This window comes from Oncorhynchus masou, chromosome 28 (assembly GCF_036934945.1).
Source record: "Oncorhynchus masou masou isolate Uvic2021 chromosome 28, UVic_Omas_1.1, whole genome shotgun sequence".
Lineage (NCBI taxonomy): Eukaryota > Metazoa > Chordata > Actinopteri > Salmoniformes > Salmonidae > Oncorhynchus > Oncorhynchus masou.
In genome coordinates this window covers 16,731,326-16,751,749 of record NC_088239.1, presented here as the reverse complement: position 1 = coordinate 16,751,749, position 20,424 = coordinate 16,731,326, and the positions used below count along the sequence as shown (strand labels likewise).

The 20,424-nt window shown below is 40.9% G+C and overlaps 1 protein-coding gene across 3 annotated transcripts in view; it reads left to right on the top strand.

Annotated features, from left to right (window-relative positions):
* The window catches only part of LOC135517273 (dipeptidyl aminopeptidase-like protein 6), a 297,746-nt gene that overhangs the window by 95,170 nt on the left and 182,152 nt on the right, over positions 1 to 20,424 (top strand). Inside the window, exon 1 of one of the 3 annotated variants that reach the window (XM_064941418.1) lies at positions 16,351 to 16,699. The exons of the other annotated variants lie outside the window; for them this stretch is intronic. Coding sequence (XP_064797490.1) covers positions 16,499 to 16,699 — 201 coding nt within the window. The 5' untranslated portion in view covers positions 16,351 to 16,498. Of the gene's footprint in view, positions 1 to 16,350; positions 16,700 to 20,424 lie in introns of those variants that run through there. 3 annotated transcript variants of the gene reach the window in all.

The following is a 20,424-nucleotide window of genomic DNA, read 5'->3' as shown; positions in this document are numbered from 1 at the left end:
AAATCAGCGGAAATTCCAGAGCGCCAACTAATAGTACTCGATACAACTCAAACTTTCATTAAAACACACATGCAAGGTACTCAATTAAAGATACACTTGTTGTGAATCTAGCCAACATGTCAGATTTGTAAAATGCTTTTCGGCGAAAGCATGAGAAGCTATTATCTGATAGCATGCAGCCCCCAGAAACACACGAAGTGGACGTAAACAAAGAAATTAGCGTAGCCGGCGCTACACAAAACGCAGAAATAAAATATAAAACATTCATTACCTTTGACAAGCTTCTTTGTTGGCACTCCTATATGTCCCATAAACATCACAATTGGGTCTTTTTTTCGATTAAATCGGTCCATATATACCCAAAATGTCCATTTATGAACACCGTGAAATCCAGGAAAAAAAGTCACGTTTCCCAACGCAACATCATTTTTAAAATTAAAAAAGTTGCCTATAAACTTTGACAAAACACTTAACTACTTCTGTAATCCAACTTTAGGCATTAGTAAATGTTAATAAACGATCAAATTGATCACGGAGCGATCTGTATTCAATAGCAACAAGTTTGGAAAACAAAGTCCACTTTCCCACTTCCATTTTTTCCAGCTGTGTACCTGAAGACAGGATGTGCCTATTACTCATCTGACCAAGGATTAAGTTGCCTAGAAATCACAATACTGGCGACATCGTGTGGAAGCTGTAGGAACTGCAAGCCCATCTCCATCTATTATAGCGTGCAATAGACAATACAGAGACTGGCTGATGGATTTTTTCTTTGTCGATTTTGTGATCAGGTTTCCTTGCGATTTTGACCACGGAACTCGTTCTGTTATAGTCACAGACATCATTGAACCAGTTTTGGAAACTTCAGAGTGTTTTCTATGCACACATACTAATCATATGCATATACTATATTCCTGGCATGAGTAGCAGGACATTGAAATGTTGCGCGATTTTTAACAAAAAGCTGCTAAAATTCGCAGCAGCCTGAACAGGTTTTAATCCCACCACAGTGTCCAATTTCAAATAGGATTTACAGAAAAAGCACCACAAACGATTATGTTAGGTCAGCACCTAGTCACAATAAAACACATTTTTCCAGCCAAAGAGAGGAGTCACAAAAACCACAAATAGAGATAAAATGAATCACTAACCTTTGATGATCTTCATCATATGACACTAATAGGACTTCATATTACACAATACATGTATGTTTTGTTTGATAAAGATCATATTTATCTAAAGAAATCAGAGTTTACATTGGCATTCACTAGTTCCAAAAACAGCCAGGGATTTTGCTTAGCCACATCAATTCAACATAAATACTTATCATACATGTAGATGATAATACACATGGAATTATAGATATACCACTCCTCAATGCAACCGCTGTGTCAGATTTCAAAAAACTTTACTGAAAAAGTAAACCATGCAATAATCTGAGACGGCGCTCAGAACAATCAAGTCAAAATAGCCGCCATGTTGTAGTCAACATAAACCATAAATGACATGCTATATATTCCCTTACCTTTGATCTTCATCAGAATGCACTCCAAGGAATCCCAGGTCCACAATAAATGCTTGATTTGTTCGATAATGTCCGTTATTTATGTCCAATTGGCTACTTTTAGTTAGCGCGTTTGGTATACATATCCAAACGCTCGTTCTGGTCAGCGTTACGTCGGACAAAAACTTCAAAAAGTTATATTACAGGTCGAAGTAACATTTCAAACTACAGTGCCTTGCGAAAGTATTCGACCCCCTTGAACTTTGCGACCTTTTGCCACATTTCAGGCTTCAAACATAAAGATATAAAACTGTATTTTTTTGTGAAGAATCAACAACAAGTGGGACACAATCATGAAGTGGAACGACATTTATTGGATATTTCAAACTTTTTTAACAAATCAAAAACTGAAAAATTGGGCGTGCAAAATTATTCAGCCCCCTTAAGTTAATACTTTTTAGCACCACCTTTTGCTGCGATTACAGCTGTAAGTCACTTGGGGTATGTCTCTATCAGTTTTGCACATCTAGAGACTGAAACTTTTTCCCATTCCTCCTTGCAAAACAGCTCTAACTCAGTGAGGTTGGATGGAGAGCATTTGTGAACAGCAGTTTTCAGTTCTTTCCACAGATTCTCAATTGGATTCAGGTCTGGACTTTGACTTGGCCATTCTAACACCTGGATATGTTTATTTTTGAACCATTCCATTGTAGATTTTGCTTTATGTTTTGGATCATTGTCTTGTTGGAAGACAAATCTCCGGGTCTTGTATTTTGGCTCCATCCATCTTCCCATCAATTTTTACCATCTTCCCAGTTCCTGCTGAAGAAAAGCAGGCCCAAACCATGATGCTGCCACCACCATGTTTGACAGTGGAGATGGTGTGTTCATGGTGATGAGCTGTGTTGCTTTTACGCCAAACATAACGTTTTGCATTGTTGCCAAAAAGTTCAATTTTGGTTTCATCTGACCAGAGCACCTTCCTTCTTCCACATGTTTGGTGTGTCTCCCAGGTGGCTTGTGGCAAACTTTAAACGACACTTTTTATGGATATCTTTAAGAAATGGCTTTCTTCTTGCCTCTCTTCCATAAAGGCCAGATTTGTGCAATATACGACTGATTGTTGTCCTATGGACAGAGTCTCCCACCTCAGCTGTAGATCTCTGCAGTTCATCCAGAGTGATCATGGGCCTCTTGGCTGCATCTCTGATCAGTCTTCTCCTTGTATGAGCTGAAAGTTTAGAGGGATGGCCAGGTCTTGGTAGGTTTGCAGTGGTCTGATACTCCTTCCATTTCAATATTATCGCTTGCACAGTGCTCCTTGGGATGTTTAAAGCTTGGGAAATCTTTTTGTATCCAAATCCGGCTTTAAACTTCTTCACAACAGTATCTCGGACCTGCCTGGTGTGTTCCTTGTTCTTCATGATGCTCTCTGCGCTTTTAACGGACCTCTGAGACTATCACAGTGCAGGTGCATTTATACGGAGACTTGGTTACACACAGGTGGATTGTATTTATCATCATTAGTCATTTAGGTCAACATTGGATCATTCAGAGATCCTCACTGAACTTCTGGAGAGAGTTTGCTGCACTGAAAGTAAAGGGGCTGAATAATTTTGCACGCCCAATTTTTCATTTTTTGATTTGTTAAAAAAGTTTGAAATATCCAATAAATGTTGTTCCACTTCATGATTGTGTCCCACTTGTTGTTGATTCTTCACAAAAAATACAGTTTTATATCTTTATGTTTGAAGCCTGAAATGTGGCAAAAGGTCGCAAAGTTCAAGGGGGCCGAATACTTTCGCAAGGCACTGTAAGTACATAATCAATCATTATGATGTTTTTAACATTAATCTTCAATAACGTTCCAACCAGAGTATTCCTTTGTGTTTTCAGGAGCCATGGAACGCAGGTCCCTATCATGTGCAATGCGCATGACCAAAAAATGGCTGACTGCCAGCCACCTGATTCATTCTGCTGTCATTCAGTCCCACAACACAGTAGAAGCCTCATTCAAATTTCTATAGACGGTTGACATCTAGTGGAAGCCATAGGAAGAGCAACATCATTAATATCTCAAGCGGAATTCAATGGGACCTGTGTTGAGTACATACCCTGCCACAGATTTCTCACTTCCTGTTTTGATTTCTCCTCAGGTTTTTGCCTGCCATATGAGTTCTGTTATACTCACAGACATCAGTCAAACAGTTTTAGAAACTTCAGAGTGTTTTCTATCCAATACTACCTAATACTAATAATATGCATATATTAGCAACTGAGACTGAGGAGCAGGCCGTTTACTTTGGGCACCTTATTCATCCAATCTACTCAATACTGCCCCCCAGCCATAAGAAGGTTTAATTAACAAGAAAGTTGCCCCCCAGCCATAAGACGTTTTAATTAACAAGAAATGTGTGGAGTGGTTGAAAAACAAGTTTTAATGACTAACCTAAGTGTATGTAAACTTCCGGCTTCAACTGTACTTGGCTGATAAACATTTGTTTTTTTGTCAATCGTGTCCAGTCTGGTCTAGTTGTCGTCGGGTCCTTTCGGGTTCGGGTCTGATTGTTCTCAGGTCCGGGTCCCTTTTTTAAATCATTGTCCTTGTTCTGTTCAGGTTGCAACTTTTTGCACCCGAGGAGACCTGTAGTGTACGTGTGAACTGAATTTGATAGATTTAGACAGGGGGTTCCTTGTAAGTTACTGGGGAAAATATTTCAATACTGTAAATGTGTGTATACAAATATTGTTCAATTCTTTAAAAATTCAAACAAATAGTGACACTGAACAAACACACAGAACTCTTTTCTTTCTTTCCTTTCTTTCTTCCACTCTATCGTCTACTTTTATACTCTCTCCCTCTCCTCCCACTCTCCACCTCTCCACTCATAATTTCAGGACATCTGGAGGTACAAATAAAACATGGTTTGGCGTGTGCGTTGTGCCGCAGTCAGCAACGCTTGCAGCGAAAATAAATAAATCAGTCAAGTAATAAACCAGGGAGGTGCAGCCATGCAGGAAGCATCCTGCTCTGCTAGTCTACCTGTCCTGCAGGCTCCCAACAGCCTTTGTCCCCCAATGAATGACAGGTGACATGCTGAATGCTAACCTGCTAATCGCTAGCAAACCAACCCAATGTCTTTAGTCGAGCAGTCGCAATTTTTATTCTTCATGATATACAAGACACCTGCCTGATTTGCGCTTGTCTCAGTGGACTAATCCATTGCGGAAGCCACAGAGATGGCACAGTCAGTCACTCTAAGATGTGATACTGAAATTGTATATGGTTATATTATGAAAAAAGAATGTTGCGACACTAATAAATCCAATAGTTTATTGCAAATGTGCTTTCTCCCGCGTTGGATATGGTCACTGTCCGCGGTTCTGAAAATTGATCTTCAGTGCCCTGTAGAATTGGCACCATTCCCTATGTTGCTATATGTATAATAGCAAAGATAACCAGCATATTGGGATTGAAAACAATGTGGCGGAGCCAGCAACAGCAGAGATGAGGAAACAGCCCTTGCTTTCAACCCTATTCCGACCTGATTAGTTTACTGGGGGTGAGTCGGATAATGTACTTATGTGCACAAGCACAAAACACCATATCTGTAATTTTAGTCCCGCCCGAATTTGCCATGTCAGTAATTTGTACATGGCAGGAGAGTAACAATTCCAGCCAGAATAACCTACTGTTTTTTGGCAAACTCCAAGATCCCGTGATAATACTAGTCCTGTGCGAATCGACATCCCTTTAATTTGTGAGAAATGTCGGCGGTTGACAGGTGTTGCTCACGGTTTGAGCAAGAAAAAACAATAACTGATTCGATAAATTGAACGATGTGCAGCACATAGCCTATATACAGCATGGAGAGTCTACATGTATCAACTTTCACAGTGAATGCTTTTGTTAATGGTTTGTGCGTATGAATTGAATATCGCCAAATGCATCAGTACGAAATATTGTGTAACCCTTGCTGTTAATAGATCACAAAGCAGCATACAACTGACCTAAAGGTTTGGAAATGATATGTTCATTTTTGCATCCATAGCCTTAAAACGCATCGCAATTGCAAGTGCACTGTTTTGCTTACATCTGAAGGGTGGGGGCATTTACACGTTTACTGCGAATCGCTAAAATATCCTAATGATTATGATCACACTTCCTCAATTCAAATTGATACCAAAGATGGTTTGGTTTGGTTTAGAAACTAGCTTGAGTTATCAGTGCAGCCCTGTTGTCTCCTGGACTTGTTAAAATATCGTCACGCCTAAAAAAAAAACCTCCAGGCTTCTGTCATAACTGTCAATTTATTGGAAAAAAGAAAGAATTACACGGGGCAGTTAGGAAAAAACGAATCCCATCTGAATCGTCCTCTGGAATAACGGACATTCTAGGGTAATATATTCATAACCAACATTCTCTAGTAAATCTAGTCCAGTGAGAATAGGGCTAAGCCTAATTGTACAGTTGAAGTCACATTGTCAAAACTCTTCACACGGTCAGCGAAACAGAAGTGTATGTGGACCAAACTGTGAATTGTTTTTCATTGCTTTCACACAAAATGCTTTCAATGACCACATTCTCTAAAATGCATTAACTCTTTGCTCATTCATACTCCACCTGCAAAACTATATACAGTTGAAGTCGGAAGTTTACATACACCTTAGCCAAATACATTTAAACTCAGTTTTTCATAATTCCTGATATTTAATCCGAGTAAAAATTTCCTGTTTTAGGTCTGTTAGGATCACCACTTTATTTTAAGAATGTGAAATGCCAAAATAATAGTAGAGGGAGTGATTTATTTCAGCTTTTATTTCTTTCATCACATTCCCAGTGGGTCAGAAGTTTACATACACTCAATTAGTATTTGGTAGCATTGCCTTTAAATTGTTTAACTTGGGTCAAACGTTTCGGGTAGCCTTCCACAAGCTTCCCACAATAAGTTGGGTGAATTTTGTCCCATTCATCCTAACAGAGCTGGTGTAACTGAGTCAGGTTTGTAGGCCTCCTTGCTCACACATGCTTTTTCAGTTCTGCCCACACATTTTCTATGGGATTGAGGTCAGTGCTTTGTGATGGCCACTCCAATACCTTGACTTTGTTGTCCTGAAGTCATTTTGCCACAACCATTTTGCCATACTGGAAGTATGCTTGTGGTCATTGTCCATTTGGAAGACCCATTTGCGACCAAGCTTTAACTTCCAGACTGTTATCTTGAGATGTTGCTTCAACAGATCCACGCAATTTTTCCTACCTCATGATGCCATCGATTTTGTGAAGTGCACCAGTCCCTCCTGCAGCAAAGCACCCCCATAACATGATGCTGTCACCCTCGTGCTTCACGTTTTGAATGGTGTTCTTCGGCTTGCAAGCCTCCCCCTTTTTCCTCCAAACATAACGATGGTCATTATGGCCAAAAAGTACGATCTTTGTCCCCATGTGCAGTTGCAAACAGTAATCTGACTTTTTTTATGGTGGTTTTGGAGCAGTGGCTTCTTCCTTGCTGAGCAGCCTTTCAAGTTCTCAATGTTAATATAGGACTCGTTTTACTGTGGATGTAGATACTTTTGTACCTGTTTCATCCAGCATTTTCACAAGGTCTCTTGCTGTTGTTCTGGGATTGATTTTAACTTTTCACACCAAAATAAGTTCATCTCTAGGAGACAGAACGCGTCTCCTTCCTGAGCGGTATGACGGCTGTGTGGTCCCATGGTGTTTATGCTTGCGTCCGGTGTTTATGCTTGCGTCCTATTGCTTGTATAAATGAACGTGGTACCTTCAGGCGTTTGGAAATTGCTCCCAAGGATGAACCAGACTTCTGGAAGTCTACAATTTGTTTTCTGAGGTCTTGACTGATTTCTTTTGATTTTCCCATCATGTCAAGCAAAGAGGCACTGAGTTTGAAGGTAGGCCTTGAAATACATCTACAGGTACACCTCCAATTGTCCAATTGACTCAAATGATGTCAATTAGCCTATCAGAAGTTTTTAAAGACATGACATCATTTTCTGGAATTTTCCAAGCTGTTTAAAGGCACAGTCAACTTAGTGTATGTAAACTTCTGACCCACTGGAATTGTGATACAGTGAATTATAAGTTAAATAATCTGTATGTAAACAATTGTTGGAAAAATTACTTGTCATGCACAAAGTAGATGTCCTAACCGACTTAGTTTGTTAACAAGAAATTTGTGGAGTTGTTGAAAAACGAGTTTTAATGACTCCAACCTAAGTGTATGTAAACTTCCGACTTCAACTGTCTAAGAAAATTGAGGAGAGCGCATACCTCAACTTAATTAGGTCGATACTCAATAGCCTAACTGTTAAATGTGCCAAGCTTCATAAATCAAATATATCTACAGAAATAAGACAGATCATGCTTCTGTTGCCTGTTTGAGTATTTGTTTAATTGTCTGATTCCATGAGCACCAAGACTCATGCAACAGAAAAATGTTCGAACAGCACAATAAACACTTGCTGTGCTGCCTTTGAGCTGCAGTAGGGAGGAGAGCGAGACAACGTTGGCCAGTCACACTCTGTCATTTTTTTAAACAGTGTGACCATTGGGGATCTTGAGTCATTTTGTGTGTCTTAATTACTTAATCACACAGTCTGCTTAAAACATCAGACGAGCTCATCGCATATGTAGTTGGTTTTATTCAAACACATAGTGTGTATCTGTCTATATATGGAAAAATACTTTCAACAATTAGACCAATCGATTGGTTGAAAGAACAGGACAAGATTTATTTTAGTCGTAGACAAACCTAATATGCTCACTAAGGAAAACTGAACAAAGCGTCTTTGAACAATTTAAACCGTATCTGTACAGTTATTTGAGTGGCTATTCTTTGGAAACATTTTAGTTTGTTTATAGGATAGTGGGAGATAACGGAACTGTATTTTTCTCCCATCCTTGTGCTGTTAAATTACCTACATCTCGCTCTCCAATGTTTCCCCCCCACACACAATCCCTCCCTTTCTACCCCCTTCCCTTTCTGTCGTCTAAATTTCCCAGGTTATTTATCTTTGCCATTTTAAAAAGGATTGGACTCAATTTGCCATGCTTCTTGTTTCTTCTTGTCAGTAAACTGGAGAATTCCGTAGTTGATTTTAACCCATCATTAAACTGCACAGTGGGCAAACATTGTTTATTGAAACTTTCCCCCCATTAGTCATTTATAAGATTTAGTTCATGATGGATGCACTGTTTTTATTCCATTCAAAATCTGAATACTGGTATTGGGCATATGGAGGTGTCAATCAAAAGGTGTTGTCCTTTGATTGGTCTAGGTGTGTGGGGGTTGTGGTAAAAACCAATGACAGGACCTATTAATTTCACTGTTTGGCTTTTAGACCAACTCCGTCAAGCTCCAGCAAATTCAATTTCCATATGTCATTCAAACAAGCCTCTGCTGGTGGCCAAACACACTCTCTGAAAACACACACACACACACACACACACACACACACACACACACACACACACACACACACACACACACACACACACGCACACAAAACAGTCGTTATACTTATTTGTCCCTTGCTGAGAAGGTAAATGTGGCCAACTCTGTCAGGTACATTTAATTTTTAACATCATGTCAGGTTCATGAAACATCACAGGAGCTTCACGGGGTGACATGGAACAGGCCCTAACAGGATTGTGGCAGCTAATTCAGTTTTTCCACTGTAACGCAGGGTGTACAGCAGACCCAAATATCCTGGGTAATGGCAGTATTGATCCTCGACATCTGAAGCCAAGTAATAAAGGTTGAGGTGTGTGACAGCACACTGAGTGAGAGATGGGGCGTGGAGAAAAATGTGACGAGAGGATAAATTCATGGGGTTTTTCTCTCCCTCAGTTGCTCCTTCTCTCTCCCCTGCTGAGAAACCATCCCTTTCAATAGTTTTTTTTCTCTCCAGCTGACAAGGTCAAACCCTTTTGATACTTTTCCTCCTCAAGTTCCAACTTTCCTTGAACTTCCTGTGAGGAAATTTTACTTTTATGACTTATAATTAACTTTTTCGCAACCGTCATTACTCAGTGTATAAACTGCTACCGTAAAGACACTAATACTCACTGTATAAACTGCTACCGTAAAGACACTAATACTCACTGTATTAACTGCTACCGTAAAGACACTAATACTCACTGAATAAACTTCTACTATAAAGACCATAAAGACACTAATACTCACTGTATAAACTGCTACCATAAAGACGCTAATACTCACAATATATACTGCTACCGTAAAGATGCTAATATTCACTATATATACTGCTACTGTAAAGACACTATTACTCACTGTTTTTACTGTTACCGCAAGGACACTAAAACTCACTATATACTGTGCATTCGGAAAGTATTCAGTCCCCAATTTTTTATGTTAGAGCCTTGTTCTAAAATGGAAGAAATATTTTTTTCCCTCATCAATATACACACATTACCCCATAAATACAAAGTAAAAACAGGTTTTTAGACATTTATTTATTAACAACAAAAAACTGATATTACATATACATAAGTATTCCGACCCTTTACTCAGTACTTTGTTGAAGCACCTTTGGCAGTGATTTCAGCCTTACGTCTTCTTCGGTATGACACTACAAGCTTGGCATACCTGTATTTGGGTAGTTTCTCCCATTCTTCTCTGTAGATCCTCTCAAGCTCTGTCAAGTTGGATGGGGAGCGTTGCTGCACAGCTATTTTCAAGTCTCTCCGGAGATGTTTGTTGGGTTCAAGTCCAGGCTCTGGCTGGGCCACTCAAGGACATTCAGACACTTGTCCCTGAAGCCACTCATGCGTTGTCTTGGCTGTGTGCTTAGGGTCGTTGTCCTGTTGGAAGGTGAAGCTACGGCCCAGTCTGAGGTCCTAAGGGCTCTGTAGCAGGTTTTCATCATGGATCTCTCTGTACTTTGCGCCGTTCATCTTTCTCTCGACCTGACTAGTCTCACAGTCCCTGCCGCTGAAAAACAACACACACAGCATGATACTGCCACCGTCATGCTTCACGGTAGGGATGTTATTGGCCAGGTGATGAGCGGTGCCTGGTTTCCTCCAGATGTGACGCTTGGCATTCAGGCCAAATAGTTCAGTCTTAGTTTCATTAGACCAAAGAATCTTATTTCTCATGGACTGAGAGTCCTTTAGGTGCCTTTTGGCAAACTCCAAGAGGGCTGTCATGTGCCTTTTACTGGGGAGTGGCTTCCGTCTGGCCACTCAACCATAAAGGCCTGATTGGTGAAGTGCTGCAGAGACGGTTGTCCTTTTGGAAGGTTTTCCCATCTCCACAGAGGAATTCTGTCCGAGTGATATAGGGTTCTTGGTCACCACCATGACCAAGGCCCTTCTCCTCCAGTTGCTCAGTTTAGCCGGACTGCCAGCTCTAAGAATAGTCTTGGTGTTTCCAAACTTTTCCCACTTAAGAATGATGGAGGTCACTGTGTTCTTGGGGACCTTCAATGCTGCAGACTTATTTTGGTACCCTTTCCCAGATCTGTACCTTGACACTATGGACAATTCCTTCGACCTCATGGATTAGTTTTTGCTCTGACAACTGTGGGACCTTATATAGACAGGTGTGTGCCTTTCCAAATCATGTCAAATCAATTGAATTTACCACAGGTGGACTCCAATCAATTTGTAGAAACATCTCAAGGATGATCAATGGAAACAGGATGCACCTGAGGTCAATTCCGAGTCTCATAGCAAAGGGTCTGAGTACTTCTGTAAATAAAGTAATAAATTATCAAAAAATTCTAAATACCTGTTTTGCATTGTCATGATGGGGTATTGTGTGTTGAATGATAAGGAGAAACATGTATTTAATCAATTTTTAGAATAACGCTGTAACGAAATAAAATGTGGAAAAAGTGAAGGGGTCTGAATACTTTCCGAATGACACTAATACTCACAAAATATACTCTTACCGGGAAGACACCAATACTCACTGTGCCTACAGGTGAAATCAAATGGAGACAATGAATGAGCCTTCTGAAACCCACCCTCAGCAGTGTGATAATATTCTGTACCATCAATCTTTGACTCATTAAACCCAATAGAAGAGTTTCACTGCGGACAGCAGAGAGCATCCATTGGGAGAAATTACTAATTATAACAGTGCATCTATAATAGAGTCTTATTTTCTGAATCAGGCAGTATTAGAGTAGAGTAGGTGTTTTAGTAATTGTTTGGATACACAGTTATTGTGTTTGGCTGATAAACATGGGAAAAAGCCAGATGTTAATTGCACAGTTAATGGAATCAGTAGACCTATCCACATTTCTTATTAGCAAGGACAGAGAACTTGTGCAATGAATTTCAACTTGGATTGAAAGAAGTTCCTCTCTCACAGTAAGGACTGTAGTCAACGTTGTTGAGTGTTCAGTGTATTACTGAATTCATTTTATTTCTTTATTTGGTAGTCTTATATAATATGACATTGAATTGAACCCATCTCTCTAACCATTTCTTTGTGCTGTCATTTTCATGGTAACAGGGTGATTGGCCACCCTGAGTTGTGCGTGTGTGTGTGTGTGTGTGTGTGTGTGTGTGTGTGTGTGTGTGTGTGTGTGTGTGTGTGTGTGTGTGTGTGTGTGTGTGTGTGTGTGTGTGTGTGTGTGTGTGTGTGTGTGTGTGTGTGTGTGTGTGTGTGTGTGTGTGTGTGTGCGTGCGTGCGTGCGTGCGTGCGTGCGTGCGTCATCCATTAACTGTCAAAGAGCTGCCACTGCTGACTAGATCACAGTGATGGTTTGGGAACACCACGCATGAGGGCCCCCAATATCCTCACCTCCCTAGGAGCCAGGGCCCTTATCCCTCCATATCCCCAGTTTGGGAGACATGGATCCCCAATCTGCTACTGTCTGGAATAGCTGCATTCCTTTGGGAGACAGTAGGCTTGTGTGTAGCTCACATAATGCAGAGCGGAATCAGAAAAAAATCCATCCTATAGAACGGAGAGGGACAATACCTTGCACAATACCTTGCAATACCGGGCATGATTAAGTTTCCCCTAATCTCTGTTTTTCTGTATGTGTGTATGTATCAGATTTGCATGTAGTACACTGTCACTGATAGATGATACATTGAGGAAAATATACTGAACAAAAATATAGATGCAACATGCAACAATTTAAAAGATTTTACAGAGTTACAGTTCATATAAGGTAATCAGTCATTTTAAATGAATTATTTAGGCCCTAATACATGACTGGGAATACAGATATGCAACTGTTGGTCACAGATACCTTTAAAAAAGTAAGGGCCTGGATCAGAAAACCTGTCAGTATCTGGTGTCACTACCATTTGCCTCACATCTCCTCCGTATAGAGTTGATCAGACTGTTGAATGTGGCCTGTGGAATGTTGTCCCACTCTTCAATGGTCTTGCTAAATTGATGGATATTGGGAGGAACTGGAACACGCTGTCATACACGTCGATCCAGAGCATCCCAAACATACTCAATTGGTGACATGTCTGGCGAGTATGCAGGCCATAGAAGAACTGAGACATTCGGCTTCTAGGAATTGTGTACAGTTCCTTGTGACATATGGCTGTGCATTATCATGCTGAAACATTTTATTTTTTAGAATTTTTAAATTGCACTTTATTTCACCAGGTAGGCTAGTTGAGAACAAGTTCTCATTTACAACTGCGACCTGGACATAATAATGCAAAGCAGTGCAACACAAACAATAGCACAGAGTTACGCATGGAATAAACAAACATACAGTCAATAATATAATAGAAAAAGTCCATATACAATGTATGCAAATGAGGTAGAACTAAGGAGGTAAGGCAATAAATAGGCCATAATAGGCCATAGTGGCGAAATAATTACAATATAGCAATTAAACACGAGTGATAGATGTGCAGAAGATGAGTGTGCAAGTACAGATACTGAGGTGATGGCGGGGGATGAATGGCATGACAATAGACCTCAGGATCTCGTCGCAGTATGTCTGTGCATTCACATTGCCATAGATAAAATGCAATTGTGTTCGTTGTCCATAGCTTATGTCTGCTCATACCATAACCCCACCGCCACCATGGAGCACTCTATTCACAGCGTTGACATCAGCAAATTGCTCGCCCAAACGACGCCATACACGTGGTCTGCGGTTGCAAGGCCGATTGGACATACTGCCAAATTCTCCAAAACAACATTGGAGGTGGCTTATGGTAGAGTAATGAACATTCAATTATCTGTCAACAGCTCTGGTGGACATTCGTGCAGTCAGCATGCCTATTGCATGCTCCCTCAACACTTGAGACATCTGTGGCATTGTGTTATGTCACAAAACTGCACATTTTAGTTATTTTGGCTAAGGATAAGTGCTCACTAACAGGGATGTAAATCAAATTTGTGCACAAAATTTGAGAGAACATTTCTGGAATCTTTTATTTCAGCTCATGAAACATGGGACCAACACTTTACATGTTGCATTTATAATTTTGATCAGTGTATGTGGTTGGATATGGGGGAATATTTTACAACCGGGAATGAAAAGTAAGAAATGTAAATGTAAATAAAACACCATTATCCATCCACTAGGTGCCAGTGTTGGTCTGTTTTTGGGAAACTGCTTGTTGTTTCCTGTCCACCAGACTATAATGAAGAGGTGTGGATGTGTCCTGTTTGCCCAGGCAATGGGCCGGTGTGCATAGAGTAGGTTAAGCTGTTGTCTGAGGCAAATACACTCCATGGTGTGGCAGTTCTGTACCATGGCAGTGGCAGCATCCTTGTCCTGTGCATGTTTCTGATTCTGCGTCACAGACAGTGACATCACTACCTGACCTTGCTTTTAACTACTGCTGTGATAGTACTCCTGACTTTAAACATGAACATAGAAAAATGCCATCAATGGATAGCTGTAGACATGTTGCACCCAACAGTAACCTAAAGACGAACAGGCTGGGCCTACTGTTGCTTTTAAATTCTGTTTTCATTTAAATAAGTTATTAATACTTGATAATACCTTTAGCTTGTTATGACATAATTCCTGAGTGATGGTAACTAGATGTGAGTATTGCTGTAGAAATATCCCTATGGTTCTATGACTGGAAGGACCCTGCCCATTCTCTGTCTTCTATTGAGATTTGAGTTGGGTCTCTAGAGCACGGCAGATAGGCCAATCCCTTCTCCCTTGATAACTACGATGCCTTGGATGCAGCAACGCCCTCTTTTTAAGCTATATGGCTGAATCCTAACCCCACAGAGCCTGTGCTTTAGTTGAATGTGAGGAGGTGCTAGAATATATGCACTCTTAGCTACTGCACCGCAGGGTACTGCTGCTCAAAATGTAATCACAATTACCGTGTAGCCTATCCACATCACCAAGCCTAGCACTCCTTTCCCCATCTCACCCTCCCACAGGAAAGGTGTGTGTGTGTGTGTGTGCCATGTACAGTGTACCACCTGTGTTGTCTAATAACCTATCAAATATATGTTAATAACTTCAATTTTTGGGTGAATCTGAACACTTGTTGCATATGCATCATAGTCCCCGGCAGGTATGTTGTAGCAGCATGTATCATTTACAGAGCCCTTTGCGTATGCAAAACCCCCAGCACAGAGCAGATACCCTTATTCTATGAATTCCTGCCTAAAGTGTTCCGTATGCCATAGAGACAGCCAGGATGAGTTTAAGATGATTCTGGTCTCTCCCAGGTTCCCGCGGGAAAATAATATCCTTGTACGGTGCTGATGGGCGAGAGAGATATGTTCTGTGTATCCAATTACTCTTTGAGGCAATACAAGTTTAAATCAGCTTAAAAACTCTGCTCAGGAAATAGCTTTTGCAGTCGCAGCATTAGGCAGAATAGCAGTTTAAGCTTCATGGCACTTAGGCTATAGAATTATGCTCCATGCTCTGTTGCAGCTGCTTGCTGTGTGTATTTCTTAGAATGGCATCTAAATAGTACCCCGGTCCTAATACTGTAGGCAATACATGCTGACTATTAATATCCAAGTGAAGTTGTTGTAACTCAGCTAAAGATTTCTTTGATTTCTTTGATATGATGTGGTGTAAATGCCTTTGTGGCACATGGCTATCGATTGTGCATGCCCGAAGTTGTGTGTATTTTTACTGTCCCTATAGCTGATTTTCTATCGTTTTAGAATACTAAGTTTACCCAGTAATATAACTTTATTAACCGAATCGAGTGACAATATAGCCGTTTTATACATTTTTCCGACTTTCATAACCTTTATCTCACCTTCCGTTTCGCCACAGGGGGGCACTCTTGTACTATGGCACCCTCAGCACCGGGGAGACCGTGAGGAAAACATAATAAACTCGGAAAACAGATTCCTTGTACCTATGCAATCTGCAAAGTGGTGATAATTCGTTTTGGGCTGACATAGCTCTGGTGTTTGTTTGTTTTTTCAGATGTTGTCGCTTGGATAAGTGGGACAGAACACGAGGGCATCGTTCATTTAAGAGGTAGCCTAATGAGTGATGTGGTATTGAGAAGTCTTTGAACAGTTTGCTATCTGCGGTCACTTCTTATGCAGCAGAGCGAAAGAGAGAAAGAGGGAAGCATTGAAGCAACTCTCTCTTTCAGCTTCGGATAACCAACGCTTTGTATGCTGTAAATGATTCATATATTTTTTTCGCAACCGATCATCAGAAACCACATTGCGGATGCATCGATTGCAATCGAAAGGATTCCTATTCCCCAAACGGTTTGAAGGATGAAACTACGTGCTGTGAATTCAGAGTAAGACCTCAACTAATTTTGGCTCGTTATTTCTGGACCTATCTGTATGATTGACTATCCTACAAACCTGAAATGGGACAATATATAATCGAATATATAATTTGACAATACTTTTATCTGCTTGTTCGGGGCACTGATTCCGAGACTAAAAAGGATACCCGTGCCTATATATAAGTTTTAAACTAACACCGCGTCAATTAGACGACATCCCTTCACAGTTTCCCTATTGGCATGCTGTAGGGTCTTTTCCCCCACATGGAATCATGGCTTCGATGTATCAGAGGTTCACGGGCAAGATCAACACCAATAGATCTTTCCCCAACCCACCTGAAGCTAGCCACCTACTCGGCGGGCAAACAGTTGAAGACGAGAATACCGTGAAGATCCCGCGCCCCTGTCAAGACGTACGGCCCCGTTTCCAATGCCAACAACAGAGGAGCGCATGTGGGGACGAAGAAGAGGATGTAAGAAACACATTTCGCCCCTCTGCATCCCTCCTTCTTTAGCCAGGCTCCCTTGTGCGCATCCAATCAAAATGTCATGACGGCAGAGGGTTATGCATGCAGCAGATATTAAATTATTATCCCCGCGTGCATAACTCACTGTCATCATGGCATTTTTATTCAGAAGAGAAGAGTGGTTTTACATTACTTTATTATATGTCTTGTAAACATAGGCTATATATTCAGTTCATCAAATGACCGACGATATATCACGTCAAAGGAAACGTGTCAGAATGAAACAGGCTCTGCGTAATTGTGTACAGTTATTGGATGAGAGCCTTTCCGTGCAGTTTCTCCGTTACTGTCATGTAATGTGGTCAGACGGTAGTTACTGTCCGAGTTGAATATTACTGTCTGTTCATTATTGAACTGCCGCTAAGGAACATTCTTCAGCTGTTTGTGGGCGAGTATCTCGGTCCAAAATTGCCTACGTTATTTAGCTGACAGATGGCGCGCACAAAATTATATCGGGGCTGGTGTAATTAGATTCGGACAGGGGGGTTTTATTTGCGAACATGGCGGCACATTTTCAGCATTTAAGTTTTGCGCAGCGTCCTGTCTGATTTTTTTCTCTTGAAAATAAGATGTGATGGAAATACACAGGAACAGTCATGTTTTAACTACTGCATGATATACCTAGATAAATGAGTAGTAGGCCTGTGCTATGCTTATTCAAGTTCACAGTCTTATTGATGTAAACCACCAGGCTTTGTGATATCAATGACAACCATTCGAAGTCTGTCATCGGGTCGCTTTAGCTCGTTAAAATTGTTTTACATTTCCACAATTGATTAACTTTTCAAAGTTTGTGTAAAAAAGTTACGTAAGGCCTATAAAGCATTTTATCGCCAAAACCCGCTCCGTTTCACTGCCCGTGGTGCTCAATAACCCCATCTGGCTCCACATTGTGCGCCAGTTCGTGTGTTGATTTCGCTGTCCAAGGTGCTGAAAACGTTATTCGCTCTACTCTCATCCACTACCCAGGGTGCGGAAATGTTGGTCACATAGACGTGGAAATATACAGTACATAAGCAAAAGTATGTGGACACCTGCTCGTAGAACATCTCATTCAAAAAACATGGGCATTAAAATGGAGTTGGTCCCCCCTTTGCTGCAATAACAGCCTCCACTCTTCTGGGAAGGCTTTCCACTAGATGTTGGAAGATTGCTGTGGGGAATTGCTTCCATTCAGCCACAAGAACATTTAGTGAAGTCGGGCGCTGATGTTGGGTGATTAGGCCTGGCTCGTAGTGGGCGCTTTCCGATTCATCCCAAAGGTGTTCAATGTGGTTGAGGTCAGGGCTCTGTGCAGGCCAGTCAAGTTCTTCCACACCGATCTTGACAAACCTTTTCAGTATAAACCTCGCTTTGTGCACAGGAGCATTGTAATGCTGAAACAGGAAAGGGCCTTCCCCAAACTGTTGCCACAAAGTTGGAAGCACAGAATCGTCTAGAATGTAATTGTATGCTGTAGCGTTAAGATATCCCATCATTGGAACCAAAGGGCCTAGCCCGAACCATGAAAAAACAGCCTCAGACCATTATTCCTCCTCCACCAAACTTTACAGTTGGCACTCGGGCAGGTAGCGTTCTCCTGGCATGCGCCAAACCAGATTTGTCTGTCGGACTGCCAGATGGTGAAGCGTGATCCCCATCACACCAGAGAACGTTTCCACTGCTCCAGAGTCCAATGGCGACAAGCTTTACACCACTCCAGCCGACACTTGGCGTTGTGTATGGTGATCTTAGGCTTGTGTGCGGCTTCTCAGCCATGGAAATCCATTTAATGAAGCTCCCGACAAACAATTATTGTGCTGATGTTGCTTCCAGAGGCTGTTTGGAACTCGGTAGTGAGTGTTGCAACCGAGGACAGTGCTATGGGCTTCAGCACTCGGCAGTCCCGTTCTGTGAGCTTGTGTGGCCTACCACTTCGCGGCTGAGCCGTTGTTGCTCCTAGACATTTCCACTTCACAATAACAGCATATACAGCTGACCGGGGCAGCTCTAGCAGGGCAGAAATTTGACGAACTGACTTGTTGGAAAGGTGGCATCCAATGACGGTGCCACGTTGAATGTCACTGAGCTCTTCAGTAAGGCCATTCCACTGTCGATGTTTGTCTATGGAGATTGCATGGCTATGTGCTCGCTTTTATACACCTGTCAGTAACGGCTGTGGCTGAAATAGCCAAATCCACTAATTTGAAGGGGTGTCCACATAGTTTTGTGTGTATAATATGTATATATATATATAATATATATATATATATATATATATATATATATATATATATATATATATATATGTGTAGATGAATTATAGCCCTATGTATCTCAACCTCTAAACAGCCACGTTAGCTATGGTCTATCCTATCAGGTTGATAAGATGAACACTGCACTGCTTTATTTATTTATTTACTTCTTTATTTACCAAACTGCAATCCCATCAAAATATGTCAACATTTTGCTGTTGCTATTTGTGATGTTTCTTGCCATTGTTTTTGACTCTGTTGTTCCAAAAGTTCTAGATTTATCACGCTAACTTGAATCATGCTGTTGTGCATCTGAGTACTTTTTCACACCATGTCCTCCAACCATATCTCATGTTTTCAGTGGAAGTGTGTTTTGCTAAATGATTTATTTACACCATCGGTTTAACTTGACAAAACTGTGAACCACTATGGCTTGTCGTTTTATTGAGATGACCACTTTTTACAGCTAGTCGTTAAACATTCCCCTGTCAGGTTTGAGAGTGGCTGGCCATTCAAGTTGATTGTACTAATGAGTGGTGTGCTGTGTAAAACACGGGTTGAGGTTTGCATGCATACAGTATTTCATGAGATTGACTCATTGGCCAATGGTGGTTTCTTTGTGTTTGTTGACTCAGGTAGTTCTAGTGTGATTAGAATTCAGTACACACATTGATGAATGACAGGCATTGAATAGAAGTGGTAAGACTGTACGTGTGTGTGTGTGTGTGTGTGTGGGGGGGGGTCTGATGTTGGTTCAAGCCTCTCCCTCCAATAATGCACTTTCTATTAGTGAAGGGTGGAAAAATCGATAGTTACATTTTGGGATATTATTTTAGAAGATATATCACAGTATTATTTTTGACAGTATCGCAATATTATTTGTGCTCTGGTTGGCAGCACCTTCACCAAAACATGTATTTTTTCCTGTATAGCTTGTTTTCCAGCTTATTTTTAAATACTGAGCCAATTGGTTTTCAGCACTTTTATTTCCATGACTGATCAAAACTTGTTCTAATGATTACAATAGTAATATAGGACCCAAAGTTGCTTTTCATGCCTCTCTCTTGTTTTTGCAGCAGATATATGGTGAGCAATAATATCAGTATCTAATTGCAATACATGTAGAATCATGAGAATTGCAATACATATAATAACTGCACCTAAGTATGGTGATACATTGTATCGTGAGGTCCCTGGCAATTCCCAGCCCTAGATTCTATGGATTTCACTTTAAGAAGATGACATCACTAGATCAAGATGGCCACAGCGGAACCGTTTTGAAATTGTTTTCTGAAAGGGCAGGTTGAAAAGTGAGATCTCTGAAAGTGACATTTTCAGGATCTGATCTATGGTCAGATTTGCACTTTTACCTTCTAATGGTGTAGGCAGGAAAGCTGATCCTAGATCTGTGCTTGTGTATGACCTTTCGTTTAAAGG